This window comes from Xenopus tropicalis, chromosome 2 (assembly GCF_000004195.4).
Source record: "Xenopus tropicalis strain Nigerian chromosome 2, UCB_Xtro_10.0, whole genome shotgun sequence".
Taxonomy (NCBI): Eukaryota; Metazoa; Chordata; class Amphibia; order Anura; family Pipidae; genus Xenopus; species Xenopus tropicalis.
The window spans coordinates 170,782,524-170,804,807 of record NC_030678.2 but is presented as its reverse complement, the minus strand read 5'-3'; the positions used below and the strand labels follow the sequence as shown (position 1 = coordinate 170,804,807).

The window sequence follows — 22,284 nt, the reverse complement described above, 5'->3', positions numbered from 1 at the left end:
GCTCCAGTTTTATTGTTATGGTTACTTTTTATAACTTATTTTTTCAACTTAGGCTCCTCTCCTGTTCATATACCAGTCTCTCATTCAAACCACTTCCTGGTTGCTAAGGTAATTTGGACCCTAGAAACCAGATAAAAATCCAGACTGGAGAGCTGCTGAACTGAAAATGAAATAACTAAAAAACCACAAATAATAAATAATGAAGACCAATTGCAAACTGTCTCAGAATATTACTCTCTACATCATTCTAAATGTTAACTGACAACCCCTTTAAGGTTTTTCCCATAAATTAGTATGATAGTACTCTGATTGTAACATTTTTCTAAACATACTATCAATCATGCAATTGAATGGCCAAAAACAAAATTTGAAAATAAATAAGTCTCCCTCCCCTGGGTTTATATCCGTATTTATAAAGAGAACGGGCGTATATCCGTATTCCCCGCGCCTTTAGGATTTATGAGGCAAAATAATGGCGGATGTTGGGTCCCACGGAAGGGAAGTGTGAAAAAAGTTCATTTTCAAATTGGGTCAGTGTTAATATTGGTATCATCCACTCTTCTGAAACAGATCTCAACCACTAAAATCCTATATATATATTAGTAATTAATTCCTAATCTTTCTAAATTCTACTAAATTCTATACTAACATGCTTTGCATAACCCAGTAAAAAAATGTGGCCAAAATGCTATTTCACTGGTGGTGACTCCTTCTTAGTTGTCTATTAGATGATGGGGGGTGGGGCCAGGGTTGGACTGGCTCATCAGAATACCAGGAGAACTCCCCAGGGGCCCCGCACACCCCAAGGTACCTCTGCCGGATGCATTCCCTTCAGGGGCCCCCGCTGCGCACCCCATAATCCTCCCCATAGGGCCCCCGCCCAACATCCTCCCCTGAACGGTGGTCAGGGGAAGCAGTAACAGGCTCAGGTCTAGGGCGGGGGGCGGGGGCCCACCCAGTATTTTCCCGTTGTCCCGGTGACCCAGTCCAACCCTGGTGGGCCCTCCTGCTTCTGACCATTTGGCCTACTTCAAGGTCATTTCCTATTTCTGAATGGGAAGAAAGAGGAGAAATAGATGGAAGAATAGATGCTAGCATGTAAATAAAAGAGACTGGGAGAATAAAGAGGTTGGGTGAGGAAAGGAGGAAAAATAGTTTGGAGAGTGGGACTAGGGTCTAAGGTTTTCTGGTGGCACCTGGGGTCCCCGTCCGACACTATATATAACCAGTTGGTACAACCTAAAGGAGGAAAGGAGGAAGAATAGTTTGGAGAGTGGGCCTAGGTTTTCTGGTGGGCCCCTGGGGTCCCAGTCCGACACTGACCATCAGCCAGTCCAACCAATAATACTACAAAATAAAGTTATCCTCATTACCGCCACCATTTGCAATATCTTCCTACATATCATTAAAGTGCACTTTATTCGATTTCCCATGGGGCCGTGCTTCAGTGTCCCCTTTTCCCAGTTGTCTCTTCTATTACAAGAATATGAATTAGATCATTGTCATGTGACAAAGTCATAAAATTCACACTTATATTTAAAGATTAGCCAATCCGACTGACCCCAGTGCTCGCCCTCTCTCTCGAATTCTACGCTGAGACGGAATTAGAATGCACTCGTATTTACATAAACTAACCGACTGAGCTAAAGGCCAAATAAAAACATCAATAACCTTCATGGCGGCCGCTCTGCAATCACCCAATGATATTTTATTCTTCTTCATCCCTTTTTTTTCTCAGAACCATCACAGCAAATAGAAAAATAATGGAAATATGAGATGCAATAACTATGCAGCTGGCGATTTGTATGGAATATAAAAACGTTGAACGTTAAATACTTAGGCGGCCAATAAAGGCTGTTGCTTTGTTCTACAGGATTTCTAGATTTTTTATTAGTAAATGCAACAAAAAGCCGGGTATTTCTGATTTCCTCCTATCAGTTCATTTCTAAATGATTTATATTAATGGAAAAGATGCATAATGCATAATACTGAGATTAGATTTATAAACTAGATAAATATAGAATTCGACAAAAGTGAAAATAAAAACTAATTTTAAAGGGGAAGGAAAGGCATTTTACTGCCAATAGGTTCGCCACATTAGTGCCACCTAGAACACAATATATTTATTCGGCAGAAAGCTTTACCATACCTGAGTAAAGAGCTCTAGAAGCTCCCTCCGTTTGTTTAAGATAGCAGCTGCCATTTTAGTTTGGTCTTCAGTAGCTTCCTGCTGCAGCTCTGGCCGTTGGTAGCTCAGATTACACATTCCTAAGTGAGGGGGGAGTGAGTTTTATGAATTCTTATGGGAGGGAGGAGCAGAAGAGGGGAGAAAGCATGTTTACAAAAAAGAAGAAATCCTGTTTCTTTTGACAGAGGACTTTGAAAATGTGTTCATTTCTTTTCATTCCTTTTCCTACTGACTTTCTAAAAATGTTCCAGTGCTCAGACAACAAATTGCTCAAGGCCTATGAACATTCGAACATGCAAACGTTTTGATTCGCAGGTTGTTTCTAGCCCCACCCACTTCAGAATGGCCTACACACCAGCCAAAAGCCATTCCAGCTGTCAGCGGATCCTTAAAAATATGAGTTTTGTTTTTGGATTACGTGGGAAAGACTTGAAGTCACTGTAGTTCCATCCGCATTTACAGACTAGTTTTGTCAGCATGACTGTGACAACAATTAGACGTCCTTGTTTTTGCCCCCATGCCTCTTCTCCTTCACAGTCATTCAATGACAAGCGTAAAAAGAGCTTCATCTTTTCACGAAAGTTCCCTTTCTTCAAGAACAAGGATCAGACCGAGCAAGAGACCAGTGATCCAGAACGTAAGTAGAACCTTTCGGAGGTGGCGTCACGTGTGGCACAGAAATAAGTGGGTGACACGCATGACACGTTCCTTCCCTTCACCTTCTCTCCACACATCTAGGCGTAGGAAACTGGTAGGAAGGTTAGGCATTGCTACTGTGACCAGTGTACGAATGCAGTCTGGATCCCGAGGCTTTGCCAATTGCTCTTCAAACTCAATACTCACCCAAGGCACAGTGGCCTTCTAAATATGAGCAACACGCGTCATTATTATTTATATATATGACATGGAAAGGGGAGTGTCTACATTGCACTACAACCAAGGTGTATCTTGGGAAAAGGCAGTAGAGACTGACTACATTTTGATCATCAGCTTTTCCAACACCAAATTCTTCTCCATGACCTTCAGTTACATGTTAATTGTTTAAAACTTGAGTTGGGGGTCGTTGGGGGGTCATCATCAAAATCTCATAGAGAAATGACATATTGCATTGGCTTTGTATAAATCAACTAGACCAGCCACCTGTGGGTCGGGACCCCTTTGGGGGTGGAATGACCCTTTCACAGGGGTCGCCTAAGACCATCGGAAAACACATATTTCCGATGGTCTTAGGAATAATTTTATGGTTGGGGGTCACCAAACCATGAGCAACTGTATTAAAAGGAAGGTTGATAACCACTGAACACATCTGAACAAAGAAAAGAACTACCAAGCATTCACGAAACTTGACTGAGGACAACTGCTCCATGGTCTAGAACGTAGCCATCAGGTCAAGGGACTAAGTATAGGAAAAGCATTGAAACTATCAATAGCCAGCTAGAAGAATTTGGCCCATTATCTGTAGATAGAGTCCTAGAAAATGTCAAAAATTTCAGAAATATTCTGACTAGCTGATTGTTTCTCCACCTCTTTCTCCACCACCTTCAAAAATTTCATTGGATTCTACTCTGCTAAGAGTTTCTAAAGACCTCCCATGTCCAAGGTCCCCATCTGTTGCTCTCAGTTTCAAACTTGACAAACTCATTGCTACCAAAAAATTGTGAATTTCTAGAAGCCGGGATCCAGACGTTCATTGGGCACGGTCTGTCATGGTAGTATCCATTTCAACTCCACTGACTTCTTCCTTCCTCTTCTGCGGCTGTTCTTCCTCTCTCATTGCTCACCCCCTGGGGACAACCTGGCAGGACATCCCTGTATTAGGTGACGACGGTTATGGAACAAAGACTCTGAGTAAGTTCCCAGGAATGGTCACTAAAACATTTTTTTTAATATCTTTATGTTGGACTTTTTTGTGGTTTCTTTTCCAATTATTTGTCCCTTTTTGTTTTGTTTTTTTAATACTCGAAGGAACCCGCTCCTCGCATGCAGAGCCGAGAATTTTCTGTTACCCCCCCCAGTTGTGAATGCCAAAACAATATATCTACTGTTAATGCTTCCAACTGTATTGTCATGCATGGTAACTGCCTAGAATGCAATATATATGTGATCGGAATTTGCTTGTTTTATAATGCTGTTTTTTTATGGGCGGGGCTAAAAGGTTCAACATATATCCACAGTTCTACATATATAGTTACATATATGGTTATATATTTTGGGGGGCGGGCAAAGCTTAACCAATTATTTTATTTATTTACGTTCACCTTCCAGTCTGTTTGGTTCTTGTGATGTATAATGGGCTTTGGGTCCAATGGATGTCTTTGCCGATGGGAATTCAGTGATTCAGGGCCAATGAATATCCCATTTATGGTCTTGATTTTAAAAGTTAAGGAACTCTCATGTGGTTTTAGTACGCGAATGCTCGAGCCCCTAGGCTTAAGTGTTTTTAAGGGTGAAGACACACAGAGCTATTAGTAGCAGCTACTTGTCGTGGCTACTAAAATAGACAATGCTGATCATTTACTGATAACTGACGTGTGTTTAGCAGAGGCAATTCTCAGTATTGTCTATGGCAGGGGATTTTCTGGAGTTTAGTAGCCATGAAAAAGTAGCTGCTACTAGTAGCCCAGTGTGTCTTTACCCTAAAGGTTTCTCTTTAGTTTACGGCATTATCATTTTCTTCCCTTTCCTATCTTTAATAAACTTTAAAAAAGTTACATCAGAATGAGATTTAAAAAATTTGCATCATGATTTTTGACCAGTTTGATCTACGGGAGCGACTTTCCACTCTTGATGAAATTCAGAGAGATCCAACTTGATCCTGTCGAGGCAGAGAATGGGTCGAACTGCTTCTAAAGGGAAGCAGGGAGGGGACATCAGGGGGAGCAGGGGGTTGATAAGGGGCAGCAGGGGGTTGATCTGGGGGAGCAGGGGGTTGATCAGGGGGAGCAGGGGGTTGATGAGGGGGAGCAGGGGGTTGATCTGGGGAGCAGGGGGTTGATAAGGGGGAGCAGGGGGTTGATGAGGGGGAGCAGGGGGTTGATCTGGGGGAGCAGGGGGTTGATCAGGGGGAGCAGGGGGTTGATAAGGGGCAGCAGGGGGTTGATCAGGGGGAGCAGGGGGTTGATGAGGGGCAGCAGAGGGTTGATCTGGGGGAGCAGGGGGTTGATCAGGGGAGCAGGGGGTTGATAAGGGGCAGCAGGGGGTTGATGAGGGGGAGCAGGGGGTTGATCTGGGGGAGCAGGGGGTTGATAAGGGGCAGCAGGGGGTTGATGAGGGGGAGCAGGGGGTTGATGAGGGGGAGCAGGGGGTTGATGAGGGGGAGCAGGGGGTTGATGAGGGGGAGCAGGGGGTTGATCTGGGGGAGCAGGGGGTTGATCAGGGGGAGCAGGGGGTTGATGAGGGGATCAGGGGGTTGATGAGGGGGAGCAGGGGGTTGATCAGGGGGAGCAGGGGGTTGATGAGGGGGAGCAGGGGGTTGATCAGGAGCAGCAGGGGGTTGATGAGGGGGAGCAGGGGGTTGATGAGGGGGAACAGGGAGTTGATCAGGGGGAGCAGGGGGTTGATTGAGGGGGAGCAGGGGGTTGATGAGGGGAGCAGGGGGTTGATGAGGGGGAGCAGGGGGTTGATCAGGGGGAGCAGGGGGTTGATGAGGGGGAGCAGGGGGTTGATCAGGAAGCAGCAGGGAGTTGATCAGGGGGAGCAGGGGGTTGATGAGGGGGAGCAGGGGTTGATGAGGGGGAGCAGGGGGTTGATCAGGAGCAGCAGGGGGTTGATGAGGGGAGCAGGGGGGTTGATGAGGGGGAACAGGGAGTTGATCAGGGGGAGCGGTTGGTTGATGAGGGGGAGCAGGGGGTTGATGAGGGGGAGCAGGGGGTTGATGAGGGGGAGCAGGGGGTTGATGAGGGGGAGCAGGGGGTTGATCAGGGGGAGCAGGGGGTTGATGAGGGGGAGCAGGGGGTTGATCAGGAGCAGCAGGGAGTTGATCAGGGGGAGCAGGGGTTGATGAGGGGGAGCAGGGGGTTGATCAGGAGCAGCAGGGAGTTGATCAGGGGGAGCAGGGGGTTGAATGAGGGGGAGCAGGGGGTTGATGAGGGGAGCAGGGGGTTGATCAGGAGCAGCAGGGAGTTGATGAGGGGGAGCAGGGGGTTGATGAGGGGGAGCAGGGGGTTGATCAGGAGCAGCAGGGAGTTGATAAGGGGGAGCAGGGGGTTGATGAGGGGGAGCAGGGGGTTGATCAGGAGCAGCAGGGAGTTGATGAGGGGGAGCAGGGGGTTGATGAGGGGTAGCAGGGGGTTGATCAGGAGCAGCAGGGAGTTGATCAGGGGGAGCAAGGGGTTGATGAGGGGGAGCAGGGGGTTGATCAGGGGGAGCAGGGGGTTGCTATAGAAGTAGACTCATGGCCGTTGGTTACTCCCCAGGCAAATATTACATTTTTTAAAATGCAATGTGTTCAATGTAATTCATGGGATTGAAGCCAAACTAAGATCACACCAGTGGCGTAACTATGGGCCCCCTGCAGAAAAATCTTTGGAGGGGCCCAGCACGCAAAGCCGCCCCTTCCTGGCCCCACCCCCTTTCCCACCCACCTTGCCCTTGTATCTCCAGCTTCCCATCCACTCAAAGGTAGGAAAGCAGCTGGGGAGGGGGGATTTCTGTAACTATAGAGGAGGCGGACCTCATGGTACAGAAACCCATGTCCCCCCTGCAACCACAGGGTCTGCTTCCACTATAGTTACACCATTGGATCACATTAGGTTGACCAGTACGTTAAGTATTCTCCCTCCCTTGCGTTAAACCATAGTCAACCTATAGTCACGACTGGCACAATTTGCCTGTATTTACCCACCAGTGGGTTATTATAATGGCTATTCAGCTATTGGTTCTACACACCGGTGGGTAAATACAGACAAACTGTAAATACAGTGTAAAATGGAATTGTTGCCCAAATTAGAATCAATTTATCCAAAGTTGGAAAAAGACTCACCTACCGAATGGTTTCTTAGCTCAAGGTGGATTCTCTATGGAACTGCAAGAATTTATTCATATTCTAAACCTGTTTTGGGCAACGATCTTCCTCCTCTGATCTTCCGCTGTTGCTGCATTTCCCATGGTCTGTAGGCAGAACTGGTCTTATGGATAAAGGTGGAGACAGTGAATGCATTCGGGTAAATCATTAATAGCTATGCTATGCTATAATAGCTTGGAAATCATTTGTTTAATTATAGATATGAGATGTAATGATTTGCACCAGGTGGAGAATGAAGTGCACAAAGGCACAAGTCTTCCCATTGGCAATTTGAAGAACGATTTATTGCTTGATATATCTTCCCAACCCTATAAGCTGATGGATGCACAGTAGTTTAGAAAGTGCCTTCATTTATAATGGCTATTCAGCTACTGGTTCTACACCAGTGATCCCCAACCAGTGGCTCAGGGACAACATGTTGCACCCCAACCCCTTGGGTGTTGCTCTAAGTGCCCCCAAACCAGGGAGTTATTTTTGAATTCCTGACTTGGGGGCAAGTTTTGGTTGAATAAAAACAAGATTTCCTACCAAATAAAGCCCCTGTAAGCTGATAGTGTGCATAGAGGCCCCTAATAGCCAATCACAGCCCTTATTTGGCTCCTCCATGAACTTTTATGGTGCTTGTGTTGCTCCCCAAGTCTTTTTACATTTGACTGTGGCTCACGAGTAAGAAAGGTTGGGGATCCCTGTTCTACACAGAGCTGGCCATGGAATATTTCCACCCAAATGACTAGGATTGGGGCACAGTGATGTACACTGAATTCCTGAAGTCCTAAGGAGCTAACATGGAAGCCAAAATCAAATACTAAACCACTCACTTTCATGCATATAGATAACTGATAATCAGGGTTGGACTGAGCCGGCAGGGCACTGGGAAAAAACCTGGTGGGCCCCTGGCCTTAGTGGACCCTGCTGGACCAGACCTGATCTTGGCTAGCGCTCCCCTGGGCCAGCAGGGTCCACTAAGGAATTCAGTGTATATCACTGTGCCCCAATCCTAGTCATTTTGGTGGAAATATTCCATGGCCAGCTCTGTGTAGAACAGGGATCCCCAACCTTTCTTACTCGTGAGCCACAGTAGAATTCATGGAGGAGCCAAATAAGGGCTGTGATTGGCTATTAGGGGCCTCTATGCACCCTATCAGCTTACAGGGGGCTTTATTTGGCAGGAAATCTTGTTTTTATTCAACCAAAACTTGCCCCCAAGTCAGGAATTCCTGATTCAGGGTTGGACTGAGCCGGCAGGGCACCGGGAAAAAACCTGGTGGGCCTCTAGCCTTAGTGAACCCTGTGGGCCCAGGGGAGTGCTAGCCAATATCAGGTCTGGTCCAGAAGGATCCACTAAGGCCAGGGGCCCACCAGGTTTTTTCCCTGTACCCTGTCGGCTCAGTTCAACCCTGATTTTCCTGGTGCCCTGCTGGCTGAATCAGGGTTGGACTGAACTGGCAGGGTACCGGGAATAAACCTGGTGGGCCCCTGGCCTTAGTGGACCCTGCTGGACCAGACCCAATCCTGGCTAGCGCTCCCCTGGGCCACAGATCCTCCCCTGATGCGCTGAAAGTAAGAATAAAGGGCTCAGGGGAGGGCTTGGGTGGGGTGTGTGGGGGCCATGGGACCCCTGGGGTGGCAGCCGTATTGGGCCCTGCACCCCCCAGTCCGACCCTGCTGATAATAATACAGTGCCCAACGTTGGCCAAGAGAACTGAATGGTTCTTTAAGAAACTGGAAAGAAACCAGACAGTGACCCTGAACATTTCATGGGCTCCTTCCAATCTGTTGAGCAGCTCCTCCTCACCGCTCCCAAGAGCCAATACCACGGAGTCTTCTATCTATTTATATCTGTCCTTTAGGGATGTGGTGCGTTATTATTTATAGCACGGCCGTGAATCAGCTTTTCCATGAATCATCAGCGGCGCTTTGGTCAAACCTTCTATTATTTATGCACCTATTTATCTTCCCATTCATAATGAATATGAATGTGCTTTCTCAGTACGTGACTTTAACGAAATGTCGGGACCTGGACGGGTTTGTGGGTGACAGTTTGTAATAATTTATGGATAAAACACAACCAGAAGTCCTTGTGGGTAGTTGAATTGATTCACCAGGCGTGGATTCCACAATTCCCCATTGGAGAAAAGTCAAAGAGTCACGTGGCAGTCACGTTTAGCGACTTTTTCTCCATTTCCGTCATTTTTCAGCAGTTTCAGGAATTTTTCGGCGAAGCGAAATGAGACAGATTCACTCATAACTACCGCATTGTCATCAAAATAAAATCTTTACTTATGTACAGGTATCCTTATCCGGAAACCCATTATCCAGAAAGTTCCAAATTACGGAAAGGCCATCTCCCATAGACTCCATTATAAGGTACTGTTTTATTATTACAGAGAAAAGGGAATCATTTAACCATTAAATAAACCCAATAGGGCTGTTCTGCCCCCAATAAGGGGTAATTATATCTTAGTTGGGATCAAGTACAGGTACTGTTTATTATTACAGAGAAAAGGGAATCATTTAACCATGAAATAAACCCAATAGGGCTGTTCTGCCCCAATAAGGGGTAATTATATCTTAGTTGGGATCAAGTACAGGTACTGTTTTATTATTACAGAGAAAAGGGAATCATTTAACCATTAAATAAACCCAATAGGGCTGTTCTGCCCCCAATAAGGGGTAATTATATCTTAGTTGGGATCAAGTACAGGTACTGTTTTATTATTACAGAGAAAAGGGAATCATTTAACCATTAAATAAACCCAATAGGGCTGTTCTGCCCCCAATAAGGGGTAATTATATCTTAGTTGGGATCAAGTACAGGTACTGTTTTATTATTACAGAGAAAAGGGAATCATTTAACCATTAAATAAACCCAATAGGGCTGTTCTGCCCCCAATAAGGGGTAATTATATCTTAGTTGGGATCAAGTACAGGTACTGTTTTATTATTACAGAGAAAAGGGAATCATTTAACCATTAAATAAACCCAATAGGGCTGTTCTGCCCCAATAAGGGGTAATTATATCTTAGTTGGGATCAAGTACAGGTACTGTTTTATTATTACAGAGAAAAGGGAATCATTTAACCATTAAATAAACCCAATAGGGCTGTTCTGCCCCAATAAGGGGTAATTATATCTTAGTTGGGATCAAGTACAGGTACTGTTTTATTATTACAGAGAAAAGGGAAATAATTTAAAAAAAAAAAAATTATTTGCTTATAATGGAGTCTATGGGAGATGGCCTTCCCGTAATTCAGACCTTTCTGGATAACAGGTTTCCAGATAAGGGATCCCATACCTGTACCAGAGATGCACAATATTGTTTTCTGAAAGCTCAACAAATCTCCCACGATTAGTGGCCAATCAGATGTGCCCGCAAGGTGTTCACGCGTGTTTAGGAATAGCGGCTTTTCGTTTTGATGGGCAATTTTGGTCCTGTGAAGCGGAATAAGAGAGAAATTGAAATGGAGAGTATTATCGTGTGAAACTGGGGCTTCTCTGAATGTGACTCTCGGAGAATGTAAAGCATTTGGGAAAAGGCGGCAGTAATGGGAGCTGCTTGGGGAGAGGGTACAGGGAGCACCTTTATACAGGGATCAGGGGGCTGCCTATAAAGGATATAGAAGGTCCCCACATTACAGGTCAGACAGGGGGTCAGACATAGAGAACCAAACCAAATCAGAGACAACAACTTGGGCGCAGGTCAGAAATAAAATACAGAGGAATAGTATCACACACACAGGGATAAAGAAAAAGATATTTATTGGAAATAATCCAACGTTTGGAGCACAAATAGTGCTTTTTTATGTTTTGTCCCTGAACAAGAGGACTGTTTGTGCTCCAAACGTTGGATTTTTTCCAATAAATATCTTTTTCTTTTTCAGTAAGTCCCTGTGTGTGCAGTACTCACATACATATATATATATATATTAGGGATGCACCGGAACCACCCTGACGGATTCTGCCGAATCCCGAACCAAATCCGAAACCAAATCCTTCAAAAAAAAGCCTGGTTTTGACCCGAACACCAAACCAAATGAGGGATTCCGTGCATCCCTAATATATATATATATATAAAAATACAAAAAGGGGGGTTGTGGTAAAGTAAAATATACAAGTACAATGGAAGTGCGAGTGATCTGGCCATACACGTTCCTTGGCCCCCTGCTTTATAAGTCATTTTGTATCTATGGAAGTGCGTGTATTTGCAAAAACAAGGCTTTTTTGTTACAAAGTTATTATAATAACATTGGAAAGCCACTTCAAGGTTACCCCCATATTGTGGTGCTAAGGATTTATACCCCCGAAGTGCATGGGAGCATTTCTTGGGATGTCTCTGGAGCTGGGCACTGGTTTCAGTCACAGGGATAGGTCCTTCCCTACCATGAATCTATAGGAGAGAGATTGCCAAGGCCACAGCATTGGTTCCGCAGGCTTATTCCTCCCCCACTTGCAGCTCAACCATCCACTCGACCATCCAGACCAACCAAATCCATTTTTAAAGGCATATATATATATATACACACCATAGTGTTGTCCTGTTTCTCTCTCTGCTCTGCACACTGTACCCGTGTGGCTCCCTAGGGCCCCCATGGAACACTTGCTAGAGGCTATTAAGGGGGCCGCCATAGAGACATGCAATTTCCCCTACAAACTCTCCAGGTTTGGAACATCTCGGGTTCCTCAGACCAACCTGCATGATTTATCCTTATCTGTGGCTCCACTATGGGGATCACTGACCCACTATCCTCCTTGTTTGTGCCAAGGCTGCCTATACTTCCTACTCTTATTACCGATCATCTCAATAGCTCCATCAATACTACCCTAACACTTGTTACTGGTATTTAAATAGGGTCTTCCTCCCCTTATACAGGTTACAGGGCCTCCGACTCTAGAAACTCCTCAGGGGATTCCTACTTAGCAAATTCCACTTAACGATACACAAAATTATATATATTATCATCTGTCTTCCATTTCCACCTCAGGGTTGGACCGGGCCAGCGTCCCAGACCCAACCCTTGCGGCTCTCCCCCTGCCCGACCGTTCCTCCCTGACACGTTAAATTTATGTGCGCTCAGGGGAGGAAGTAGGGTGGGGGACCCTGCAGGGGGTTAGGGAGGCCCCTGCGGGGGGGGTTAGGGGCCGGGGCCGGCGGGGGCACCTGCAGTGTGGGAGCCCCAGTGGGCCCTGCACCCCCCAGTCCGTCCCTGGTCCACCTAATGAGCTTCCCTCTGGCTAGGGGGAATCACACATGTTAAGGAAACAGTGGGGTCATTGTGGGTGGACTTAAGAGAATAATTTAGCCAAAATTTCCTTTAAGATCCCTAACCTGAACCATTTATCATATGAGTGATAAATATTATATTCTTCAGCCCGTCCTTCCCCTAGATGGTTAATAAACCAGTAACCTTTGTCTTTGTGGCCTTTATTTAAGATAGAAGCAATGGGATAAAGCAATCTGTGCATAGAGCGCCCCCTGGTGTTGCCCCCCCGGTGCTGCCCTCTTTTACCGTGGTTTATTTAAGGGAACCGAATCTGGGACTGAGATTTCAGTTTCTCTATAATAAGCAATGGGAAACCCATATGACTCTCAGTATATACGGCCGTATCTCTCCCTTAAACTGCACCGTTTCATCTCCAGAGAAAATAGGTCACAAATAGGTTTTTCCAATTACCCCCAGAATCTCTAGCCGTAGTTACAGGGTGAATATATTTGCTACAATGACACAAAGGGAGGGGACAATACTGCGCTTTTTGGCACTTGCAGTAATTAGTAAGAGGGTTTATTGATCAGGGATGGCAGTTCAGTAAGAGATATGCGTATGGGGAGTAGAACTTTCTCAGAGTTTGAGACCTTTCTATCTTTTCCTTAATTGTATTGATCCCCTCCCTTTCTTATATCCCTTCCTTCTTTTCATCTCTTCTTCTCCCCCTTTTCTCTATGTTTAACTCCTGCCTGAAGCTTTCACTGTTAAACATTAAACTTACTTCCAATCTACGTTTAGTTGCCTCTCCCCTCCCTTAAGAGTTAAACCTTGCCCTAAGGCGGCCATACACAGGGAGATTTCAGCTGCTGATCTGGGTCCTTAAGCTTATCTACCCGTGTATGGGGCCCTCTGACAGGCCTCACCGACCAATATCTGGCCAAACATTGTCCAGGTGTCGATTGGACAGATTTGATATTTTGTTGGATCAGAGAGTGCATCAGCTCATTAATATGGTCCTCACTCTAACTGTTCCTATTCCCTTCATTGCAATGCGATCGTTTGGCCCTGGGGCCCTCACTCTTCCTTCCCTTCTCTCCTCACTCTCTGCTGATCTATTCTTTACTCCCTCCTTCTTAACCTTTTCTTTCCCTCCTCACTCTTTGCTCCTCTTTCCCCTCTTACTCTGTGCTTAGCTGTCCCTTTCCCCCCTATTAGTTAAAGCCATCCTTAAGGGTGAAGACACACGGGGCTTCTTAGTAGCAGCTACTAAAACAGACAATGCTGATCATTTACTGATAACTGTCTCTATGTGTGTTTTAGCAGAGGCAATTCTCAGTATTGATTTTCTGGAGTATAGTAGCAATGAAAAAGTAGCTGCTACTAGTAGCTCAGTGTGTCTCCATTCTCCATTCTTGCCCCACTATTTAACTCCCCCTTTCCTGCTTCACTTTTACATTCTTACTTTCTGCTCCGTTTGCCCCAGTACTGCCCCATTTTACACAGACGCCAATAAATCTTTTCCTCCCAAGTCATTGCAGACATGGGGCATGTAGGGTTGCCAGCTGGCCTGTCATTTTTTCCAAAACCCAAGGGGCATTTTTCTCAACAGGTAAGAAATATGGGGCAGTATTCGGGGTTCCGGAGCAGGAGAGAGGGCTCCAGGGATAGGAGGTTTTCTTTATGGTTTTCTTTCTCTCCATCCCTGTTTAACCTTTATTCTTTCCCCTCTATCCTTCTCTACATATAACTACTCCTTTCTGTACCTGACAATAAGCCTCTCTTTTTCTACCTCTCTTATTCTCCATTTTACTCCTGATTTCCTCCCCCCCCCCCCCCCCCCCCCATTAGTTCCCTGCGGCTGAATATACTGCTGGGTCCCCAACCAAATCCCCAGTGCCAATTCCCTTACAGACACAAAGGGTTCCACACTTGGGAATAAACCATAATCGTCTGCCTCTGACTCCCAGGGACCATTTCCCCGCCCCCTTAGGCTGGCAGAGTCATTTAGCTTCTCCCTCACCTTGTTTCATGTAGTAGAATTGGAAGTTTCTCTGCTTTTCTAGGAACATGGAAAGCAGAGAACGTTCAATAAACCCAACCCTGGACAATTGCAGTTTTCCTGTTTGTCATTTTGGTTGTAGCAGTGACCATTATTGTTAATGTCTGTCCTTATGCGATATGATCGGCCCTCATTCAAACGTGTATATAGTGTGACCTCTCCCATCCAGCATTATTACTCCCAGGGCAAATGACCTTCTTTGTTGCCCCATAGAGTAACTTTTCCTGCCATGTTCTTTGTGTTTGCCCTTTGTCCTGTCTGCATCGAATCACATATCCCATTGCTTTTGCCTCTCCACAACCGTCTTACTTTGCCTTTTCTTTATATCAGGGGGGCAGGAAGACTGCATTCTCTCCTACGAACCCGTCACGAGGCAAGAAAGTAAGTTGCTGCCTTTCATTTGTTATCTGCACCTTTAATATACATGGGGGCTTCACCGTTACGTTTTTTAACTCAAATTCAAAAGTTTTTTTAGCGCAAAAGACTCGAATCGTCCTGACATTCGGTCTGTATCTGGTACACGATTGTGCTCATTTTAGGAACTTTCTTGCTTTACAACTCACTGGTCCATAGAAAATGATGGAAAGATTTCATTGATTTCATTTGAAAAAAAATCACAACATTGTGTCAAGGGAATTCATGGCGCAAATCTGGACTTTCCAAAGTTTAATTTCTGAGATTTATCAATAAATAAAAATCTCAAAAATTCAGCAGTTGGAACGAGATGAGTTTCTAGAAACGAACTGGAAAAAAAGTTGAAACTTTTTCGAGATTTACGTTTAGACTTGAGTCCCATTACAGTTGTATTTATTATAATAATAATTGTGAATACAATGGAAGATGTGCAAAAAAATATTTCAGTTTCTTGCCTGATTTTGTTACAAATTTGAGTCTAATTAAGACAGAGATGTAAATAACGACCCTTCTTTTCATTCTAGTTAATTATACCCGGCCTGTAATTATTCTGGGCCCCATGAAAGACCGGGTCAATGATGACCTGATATCTGAATTTCCTGACAAGTTTGGCTCCTGCGTGCCACGTAAGTGCAATATTATTCTGTTTATTTATTGATATCATTGGTCTACGAGGTTCCCCCGATGTTCTGCTTGTTAAAAAACAGTACCTGTACTTGATCCCAACTAAGATATAATTACCCCTTATTGGGTGCAGAACAGCCCTATTGGGTTTATTTAACAGTTAAATGATTCCCTTTTCTCTGTAATAATAAAACAGTACCTGTACTTGATCCCAACTAAGATATAATTACCCCTTATTGGGGCAGAACAGCCCTATTGGGTTTATTTCATGGTTAAATGATTCCCTTTTCTCTGTAATAATAAAACAGTACCTGTACTTGATCCCAACTAAGATATAATTACCCCTTATTGGGGGCAGAACAGCCCTATTGGGTTTATTTAATGGTTAAATGATTCCCTTTTCTCTGTAATAATAAAACAGTACCTGTACTTGATCCCAACTAAGATATAATTACCCCTTATTGGGGGCAGAACAGCCCTATTGGGTTTATTTAATGGTTAAATGATTCCCTTTTCTCTGTAATAATAAAACAGTACCTGTACTTGATCCCAACTAAGATATAATTACCCCTTATTGGGGCAGAACAGCCCTATTGGGTTTATTTAATGGTTAAATGATTCCCTTTTCTCTGTAATAATAAAACAGTACCTGTACTTGATCCCAACTAAGATATAATTACCCCTTATTGGGGGCAGAACAGCCCTATTGGGTTTATTTAATGGTTAAATGATTCCCTTTTCTCTGTAATAATAAAACAGTACCTGTACTTGATCCCAACTAAGATATAATTACCCCTTATTGGGGCAGAACAGCCCTATTGGGTTTATTTAATGGTTAAATGATTCCCTTTTCTCTGTAATAATAAAACAGTACCTGTACTTGATCCCAACTAAGATATTATTACCCCTTATTGGGGCAGAACAGCCCTATTGGGTTTATTTAATGGTTAAATGATTCCCTTTTCTCTGTAATAATAAAACAGTACCTGTACTTGATCCCAACTAAGATATAATTACCCCTTATTGGGGGCAGAACAGCCCTATTGGGTTTATTTAATGGTTAAATGATTCCCTTTTCTCTGTAATAATAAAACAGTACCTGTACTTGATCCCAACTAAGATATAATTACCCCTTATTGGGGCAGAACAGCCCTATTGGGTTTATTTCATGGTTAAATGATTCCCTTTTCTCTGTAATAATAAAACAGTATTTGTATAATTGGCTATTGAAGTAGACAATGATCACATGTTTACTGGAGCCCAGAGACAGCCCACTGAATGTCCCCATTACCAAAGCCTAGGTAGATACCTTCACAGCCTCCTTTCCACTGAGCCATTTTATTTCTATAGACACCACAAGACCAAAGAGAGACTACGAAATGGACGGCAGAGATTACCACTTTGTCGCCTCAAGAGAACAAATGGAAAAGGACATCCAAGAGCACAAATTCATAGAAGCCGGGCAATACAACGATAACTTATATGGGACTAGTGTACAGTCGGTAAAGTTTGTTGCAGAAAGGGTAAGTCTTACCTGTTTCCTTATTTCTTTTTAATAATACAGGGCCCTACAGACCTTTATGTTTGAGGACATCAGTTTTAGGGGAGCTACTGACATAACATTTGGTTTCCATTCATTTTGCCTATTAAGGGTTGGGGGTGAGTATTCCTAGTCTGCATCTTTTGGGATCTATGGTTGGATTACAGGAATTATATTTTCATATCTCTCTAACCTTGCTCTTATATAATGGGGGGGTTGATGACCAAAAATTGGACCACAAAAGTGGACTTTTACCCAAATAATAGAAGAATAGTTGATAACTCAAGGTCCAAATTTCATGGCCCACCTGGGCCACCATCAGTGGGAGAGGGACAACCCCAAGAGATGCAGAAGTGGGATTCTTCATGAAGGTGGTGGGTCTTTATGGTCATGAAGGTGGTGGGTCTTTATGTTCATGAAGGTGGTGGGTCTTTATGGTCATGAAGGTGGTGGGTCTTTATGGTCATAAAGGTGGTCGGTCTTCATGGTCATGAAGGTGGTGGGTCTTTATGGTCATGAAGGTGGTGGGTCTTTATGGTCATAAAGGTGGTGGGTCTTTATGGTCATGAAAGTGGTGGGTCTTTATGGTCATGAAGGTGGTGGGTCTTTATGGTCATGAAGGTGGTGGGTCTTTATGGTCATAAAGGTGGTGGGTCTTTATGGTCATAAAGGTGGTGGGTCTTTATGGTCATGAAGGTGGTGGGTCTTTATGGTCATGAAGGTGGTGGGTCTTTATGGTCATAAAGGTGGTGGGTCTTTATGGTCATGAAGGTGGTGGGTCTTTATGGTCATAAAGGTGGTGGATCTTGATGAGGCATGGGTGGCATTTGGGTGAATCATGGGCGTGGTTTTGAAATAATGAGGTATAACTGTCAAAACCCCTCATTGGAGCCCCCATCTACTTGTTGACAGGGTCCACCATCTTTGGGGCCAAGGAGACCGGTGGGCTAATTATTAGGCCCATCTGGGGAGAAGGTCCAGCTAACTCAGTAGTTTGGGGCCCATGATTACTGATGGACACCCTGTGGCCCACTAACATACCCATACACCTCCCAAGCTGACTTGGTAACAAAGTGGTAATCAGTACAGAGTCCATATATGTTACTCACATTATTTAATGGGTCAGAACATGGAATGTAGCAGCTTTGGGGTTCAATGATATTAATTTAGAAACTTTCAGCACCTTATACACAGTGGGACTCATTTATCAACACTGGACAAATTTGCTTATGGCAGTAACCCATGGCAACCAATCAAATTGTTGCATTCATTGTTTTACATGCAACTGGCTAAAAAAAGCCAATTTCTGATTGGTTGCTATGGGTTACTGCCCATGGGCAAATTTGCCCAGTGTTGATAAATGAGCCCCAGTTTGTTATATCTGTGAGCTGCCAGGAACATGAATGGCTCATAAGTCTCCTACATAACATCAAGACTTTGTATTGTATTAAATCTTTTAGAATACAAGTTTCTTATTATTTTATGACTAATATTCACCATTGAACTGACCCCACAGGGCAAGCACTGCATTCTAGATGTATCAGGAAACGCTATCAAGCGACTACAAGTAGCACAACTCTACCCAATAGCTATTTTCCTTAAACCCAAGTCTGTAGAGTCACTAATGTAAGTACCTTCCCTATATATCCTATATTGTCTGCAATACTCATGTATTATAAGGGATAATGTACCCCCTACTGTAAATGATAAGGATATTAGCAGTCACTGAGGGGTTCTGTGCCCATATAAAGGCACAAGGCTGCAGGCTGAGTTATACAGGGAACTCTGAGTATCACTCATGTATTATAAGGGATAATGTACCCCCTACTGTAAATGATAAGGATATTAGCAGTCACTGAGGGGTTCTGTGCCCCCCATATAAAGGCACAAGGCTGCAGGCTGAGTTATACAGGGAACTCTGAGTATCACTCATGTATTATAAGGGATAATGTACCCCCTACTGTAAATGATAAGGATATTAGCAGTCACTGAGGGGTTCTGTGCCCCCCATATAAAGGCACAAGGCTGCAGGCTGAGTTATACAGGGAACTCTGAGTATCACTCATGTATTATAAGGGATAATGTACCCCCTACTGTAAATGATAAGGATATTAGCAGTCACTGAGGGGTTCTGTGCCCATATAAAGGCACAAGGCTGCAGGCTGAGTTATACAGGGAACTCTGAGTATCACTCATGTATTATAAGGGATAATGTACCCCCTACTGTAAATGATAAGGATATTAGCAGTCACTGAGGGGCTCTGTGCCCATATAAAGGCACAAGGCTGCAGGCTGAGTTATACAGGGAACTCTGAGTATCACTCATGTATTATAAGGGATAATGTACCCCCTACTGTAAATGATAAGGATATTAGCAGTCACTGAGTCACTAGAGAGTTAATTTCTCAGCTGATTATTTCACACTTCATTGCCTCAGCCGTTATTTAATGGGATTATAATACTGTAAATATCTTTTGCTTTTTAGGGAAATCAGTAAACGACTAACAGAGGAACAAGCTAAGAAAACATTTGACCGAGCACTTAAATTAGAGCAAGAATTTGGGGAGTTTTTTACAGGTGAAAATGTTTTATTTGGTTTTTCTGGCTTTTTAATGTCTGACACTTGATTTTTCTTTGTGTAGTTATATTGTATTTTGAGCCATATTAAATCTACTCTGTCCATGCAATATAAATGTCACAGCATAGGGATTCCCCTGTACTAAGCACAATTCAGCAGGAACAGCCCCCTAAGTTTGCTCATAGCCTGTACAGAGAGATACCATAAAACTATGGCACATAGGGATTCCCCTGTACTAAGCACAATTCAGCAGGAACAGCCCCCTAAGTTTGCCCATAGCCTGTACAGAGAGATACCATAAAACTATGGCACATAGGGATTCCCCTGTACTAAGCACAATTCAGCAGGAACAGCCCCCTAAGTTTGCCCATAGCCTGTACAGAGAGATACCATAAAACTATGGCACATAGGGATTCCCCTGTACTAAGCACAATTCAGCAGGAACAGCCCCCTAAGTTTGCTCATAGCCTGTACAGAGAGATACCATAAAACTATGGCACATAGGGATTCCCCTGTACTAAGCACAATTCAGCAGGAACAGCCCCCTAAGTTTGCGCATAGCCTGTACAGAGAGATACCATAAAACTATGGCACATAGGGATTCCCCTGTACTAAGCACAATTCAGCAGGAACAGCCCCCTAAGTTTGCTCATAGCCTGTACAGAGAGATACCATAAAATTATGGCACATAGGGATCCCCCTGTACTAAGCACAATTCAGCAGGAACAGCCACCTAAGTTTGCTCATAGCCTGTACAGAGAGATACCATAAAACTATGGCACATAGGGATTCCCCTGTACTAAGCACAATTCAGCAGGAACAGCCCCCTAAGTTTGCCCATAGCCTGTACAGAGAGATACCATAAAACTATGGCAGCATAGGGATTCCCCTGTACTAAGCACAATTCAGCAGGAACAGCCCCCTAAGTTTGCCCATAGCCTGTACAGAGAGATACCATAAAACTATGGCACATAGGGATTCCCCTGTACTAAGCTCAATTCAGCAGGAACAGCCCCCTAAGTTTGCTCATAGCCTGTACAGAGAGATACCATAAAACTATGGCACATAGAGATTCCCCTGTACTAAGCTCAATTCAGCAGGAACAGCCCCCTAAGTTTGCCCATAGCCTGTACAGAGAGATACAATAAAACTATGACACATAGGGATTCCCCTGTACTAAGCACAATTCAGCAGGAACAGCCCCCTAAGTTTGCTCATAGCCTGTACAGAGAGATACCATAAAACTAATGCAGCATAGGGATTCCCCTGTACTAAGCACAATTCAGCAGGAACAGCCCCCTAAGTTTGCTCATAGCCTGTACAGAGAGATACCATAAAACTATGACACATGGGGATTCCCCTGTACTAAGCACAATTCAGCAGGAACAGCCCCCTAAGTTTGCTCATAGCCTGTACAGAGAGATACCATAAAACTATGGCACATAGGGATTCCCCTGTACTAAGCACAATTCAGCAGGAACAGCCACCTAAGTTTGCTCATAGCCTGTACAGAGAGATACCATAAAACTATGGCACATAGGGATTCCCCTGTACTAAGCACAATTCAGCAGGAACAGCCACCTAAGTTTGCTCATAGCCTGTACAGAGAGATACCATAAAACTATGGCACATAGGGATTCCCTGTACTAAGCACAATTCAGCAGGAACAGCCCCCTACGTTTGCCCATAGCCTGTACAGAGAGATACCATAAAACTATGGCACATAGGGATTCCCCTGTACTAAGCACAATTCAGCAGGAACAGCCCCCTAAGTTTGCCCATAGCCTGTACAGAGAGATACCATAAAACTATGGCACATAGGGATTCCCCTGTACTAAGCACAATTCAGCAGGAACATCCCCCTAAGTTTGCTCATAGCCTGTACAGAGAGATACCATAAAACTATGGCACATAGGGATTCCCCTGTACTAAGCTCAATTCAGCAGGAACAGCCCCATAAGTTTGCTCATAGCCTGTACAGAGAGATACCATAAAACTATGGCACATAGGGATTCCCCTGTACTAAGCACAATTCAGCAGGAACAGCCCCCTAAGTTTGCCCATAGCCTGTACAGAGAGATACCATAAAACTATGGCACATAGGGATTCCCCTGTACTAAGCACAATTCAGCAGGAACAGCCCCCTAAGTTTGCCCATAGCCTGTACAGAGAGATACCATAAAACTATGGCACATAGGGATTCCCCTGTACTAAGCACAATTCAGCAGGAACAGCCCCCTAAGTTTGCTCATAGCCTGTACAGAGAGATACCATAAAACTATGGCACATAGGGATTCCCCTGTACTAAGCACAATTCAGCAGGAACAGCCCCCTAAGTTTGCGCATAGCCTGTACAGAGAGATACCATAAAACTATGGCACATAGGGATTCCCCTGTACTAAGCACAATTCAGCAGGAACAGCCCCCTAAGTTTGCTCATAGCCTGTACAGAGAGATACCATAAAATTATGGCACATAGGGATCCCCCTGTACTAAGCACAATTCAGCAGGAACAGCCACCTAAGTTTGCTCATAGCCTGTACAGAGAGATACCATAAAACTATGGCACATAGGGATTCCCCTGTACTAAGCACAATTCAGCAGGAACAGCCCCCTAAGTTTGCCCATAGCCTGTACAGAGAGATACCATAAAA

At 44.3% G+C, this 22,284-nt stretch overlaps 1 protein-coding gene across 5 annotated transcripts in view; it reads left to right on the top strand.

Annotated features, from left to right (window-relative positions):
* The window catches only part of dlg2 (discs large homolog 2), a 615,655-nt gene that overhangs the window by 580,982 nt on the left and 12,389 nt on the right, over positions 1-22,284 (top strand). For 3 of the 5 annotated variants that reach the window (XM_012958043.3, XM_031897354.1, XM_012958045.3), the window contains 6 exons: positions 2,726-2,825; positions 14,805-14,855; positions 15,413-15,514; positions 16,863-17,035; positions 18,569-18,678; positions 19,538-19,629. In XM_012958043.3, coding sequence (XP_012813497.1) covers positions 2,726-2,825; positions 14,805-14,855; positions 15,413-15,514; positions 16,863-17,035; positions 18,569-18,678; positions 19,538-19,629 — 628 coding nt within the window. Of the gene's footprint in view, positions 1-2,725; positions 2,826-3,990; positions 4,037-14,804; positions 14,856-15,412; positions 15,515-16,862; positions 17,036-18,568; positions 18,679-19,537; positions 19,630-22,284 lie in introns of all 5 variants that reach the window. The other 2 variants (XM_018091766.2, XM_002942081.5) reach the window with 1 other exon arrangement.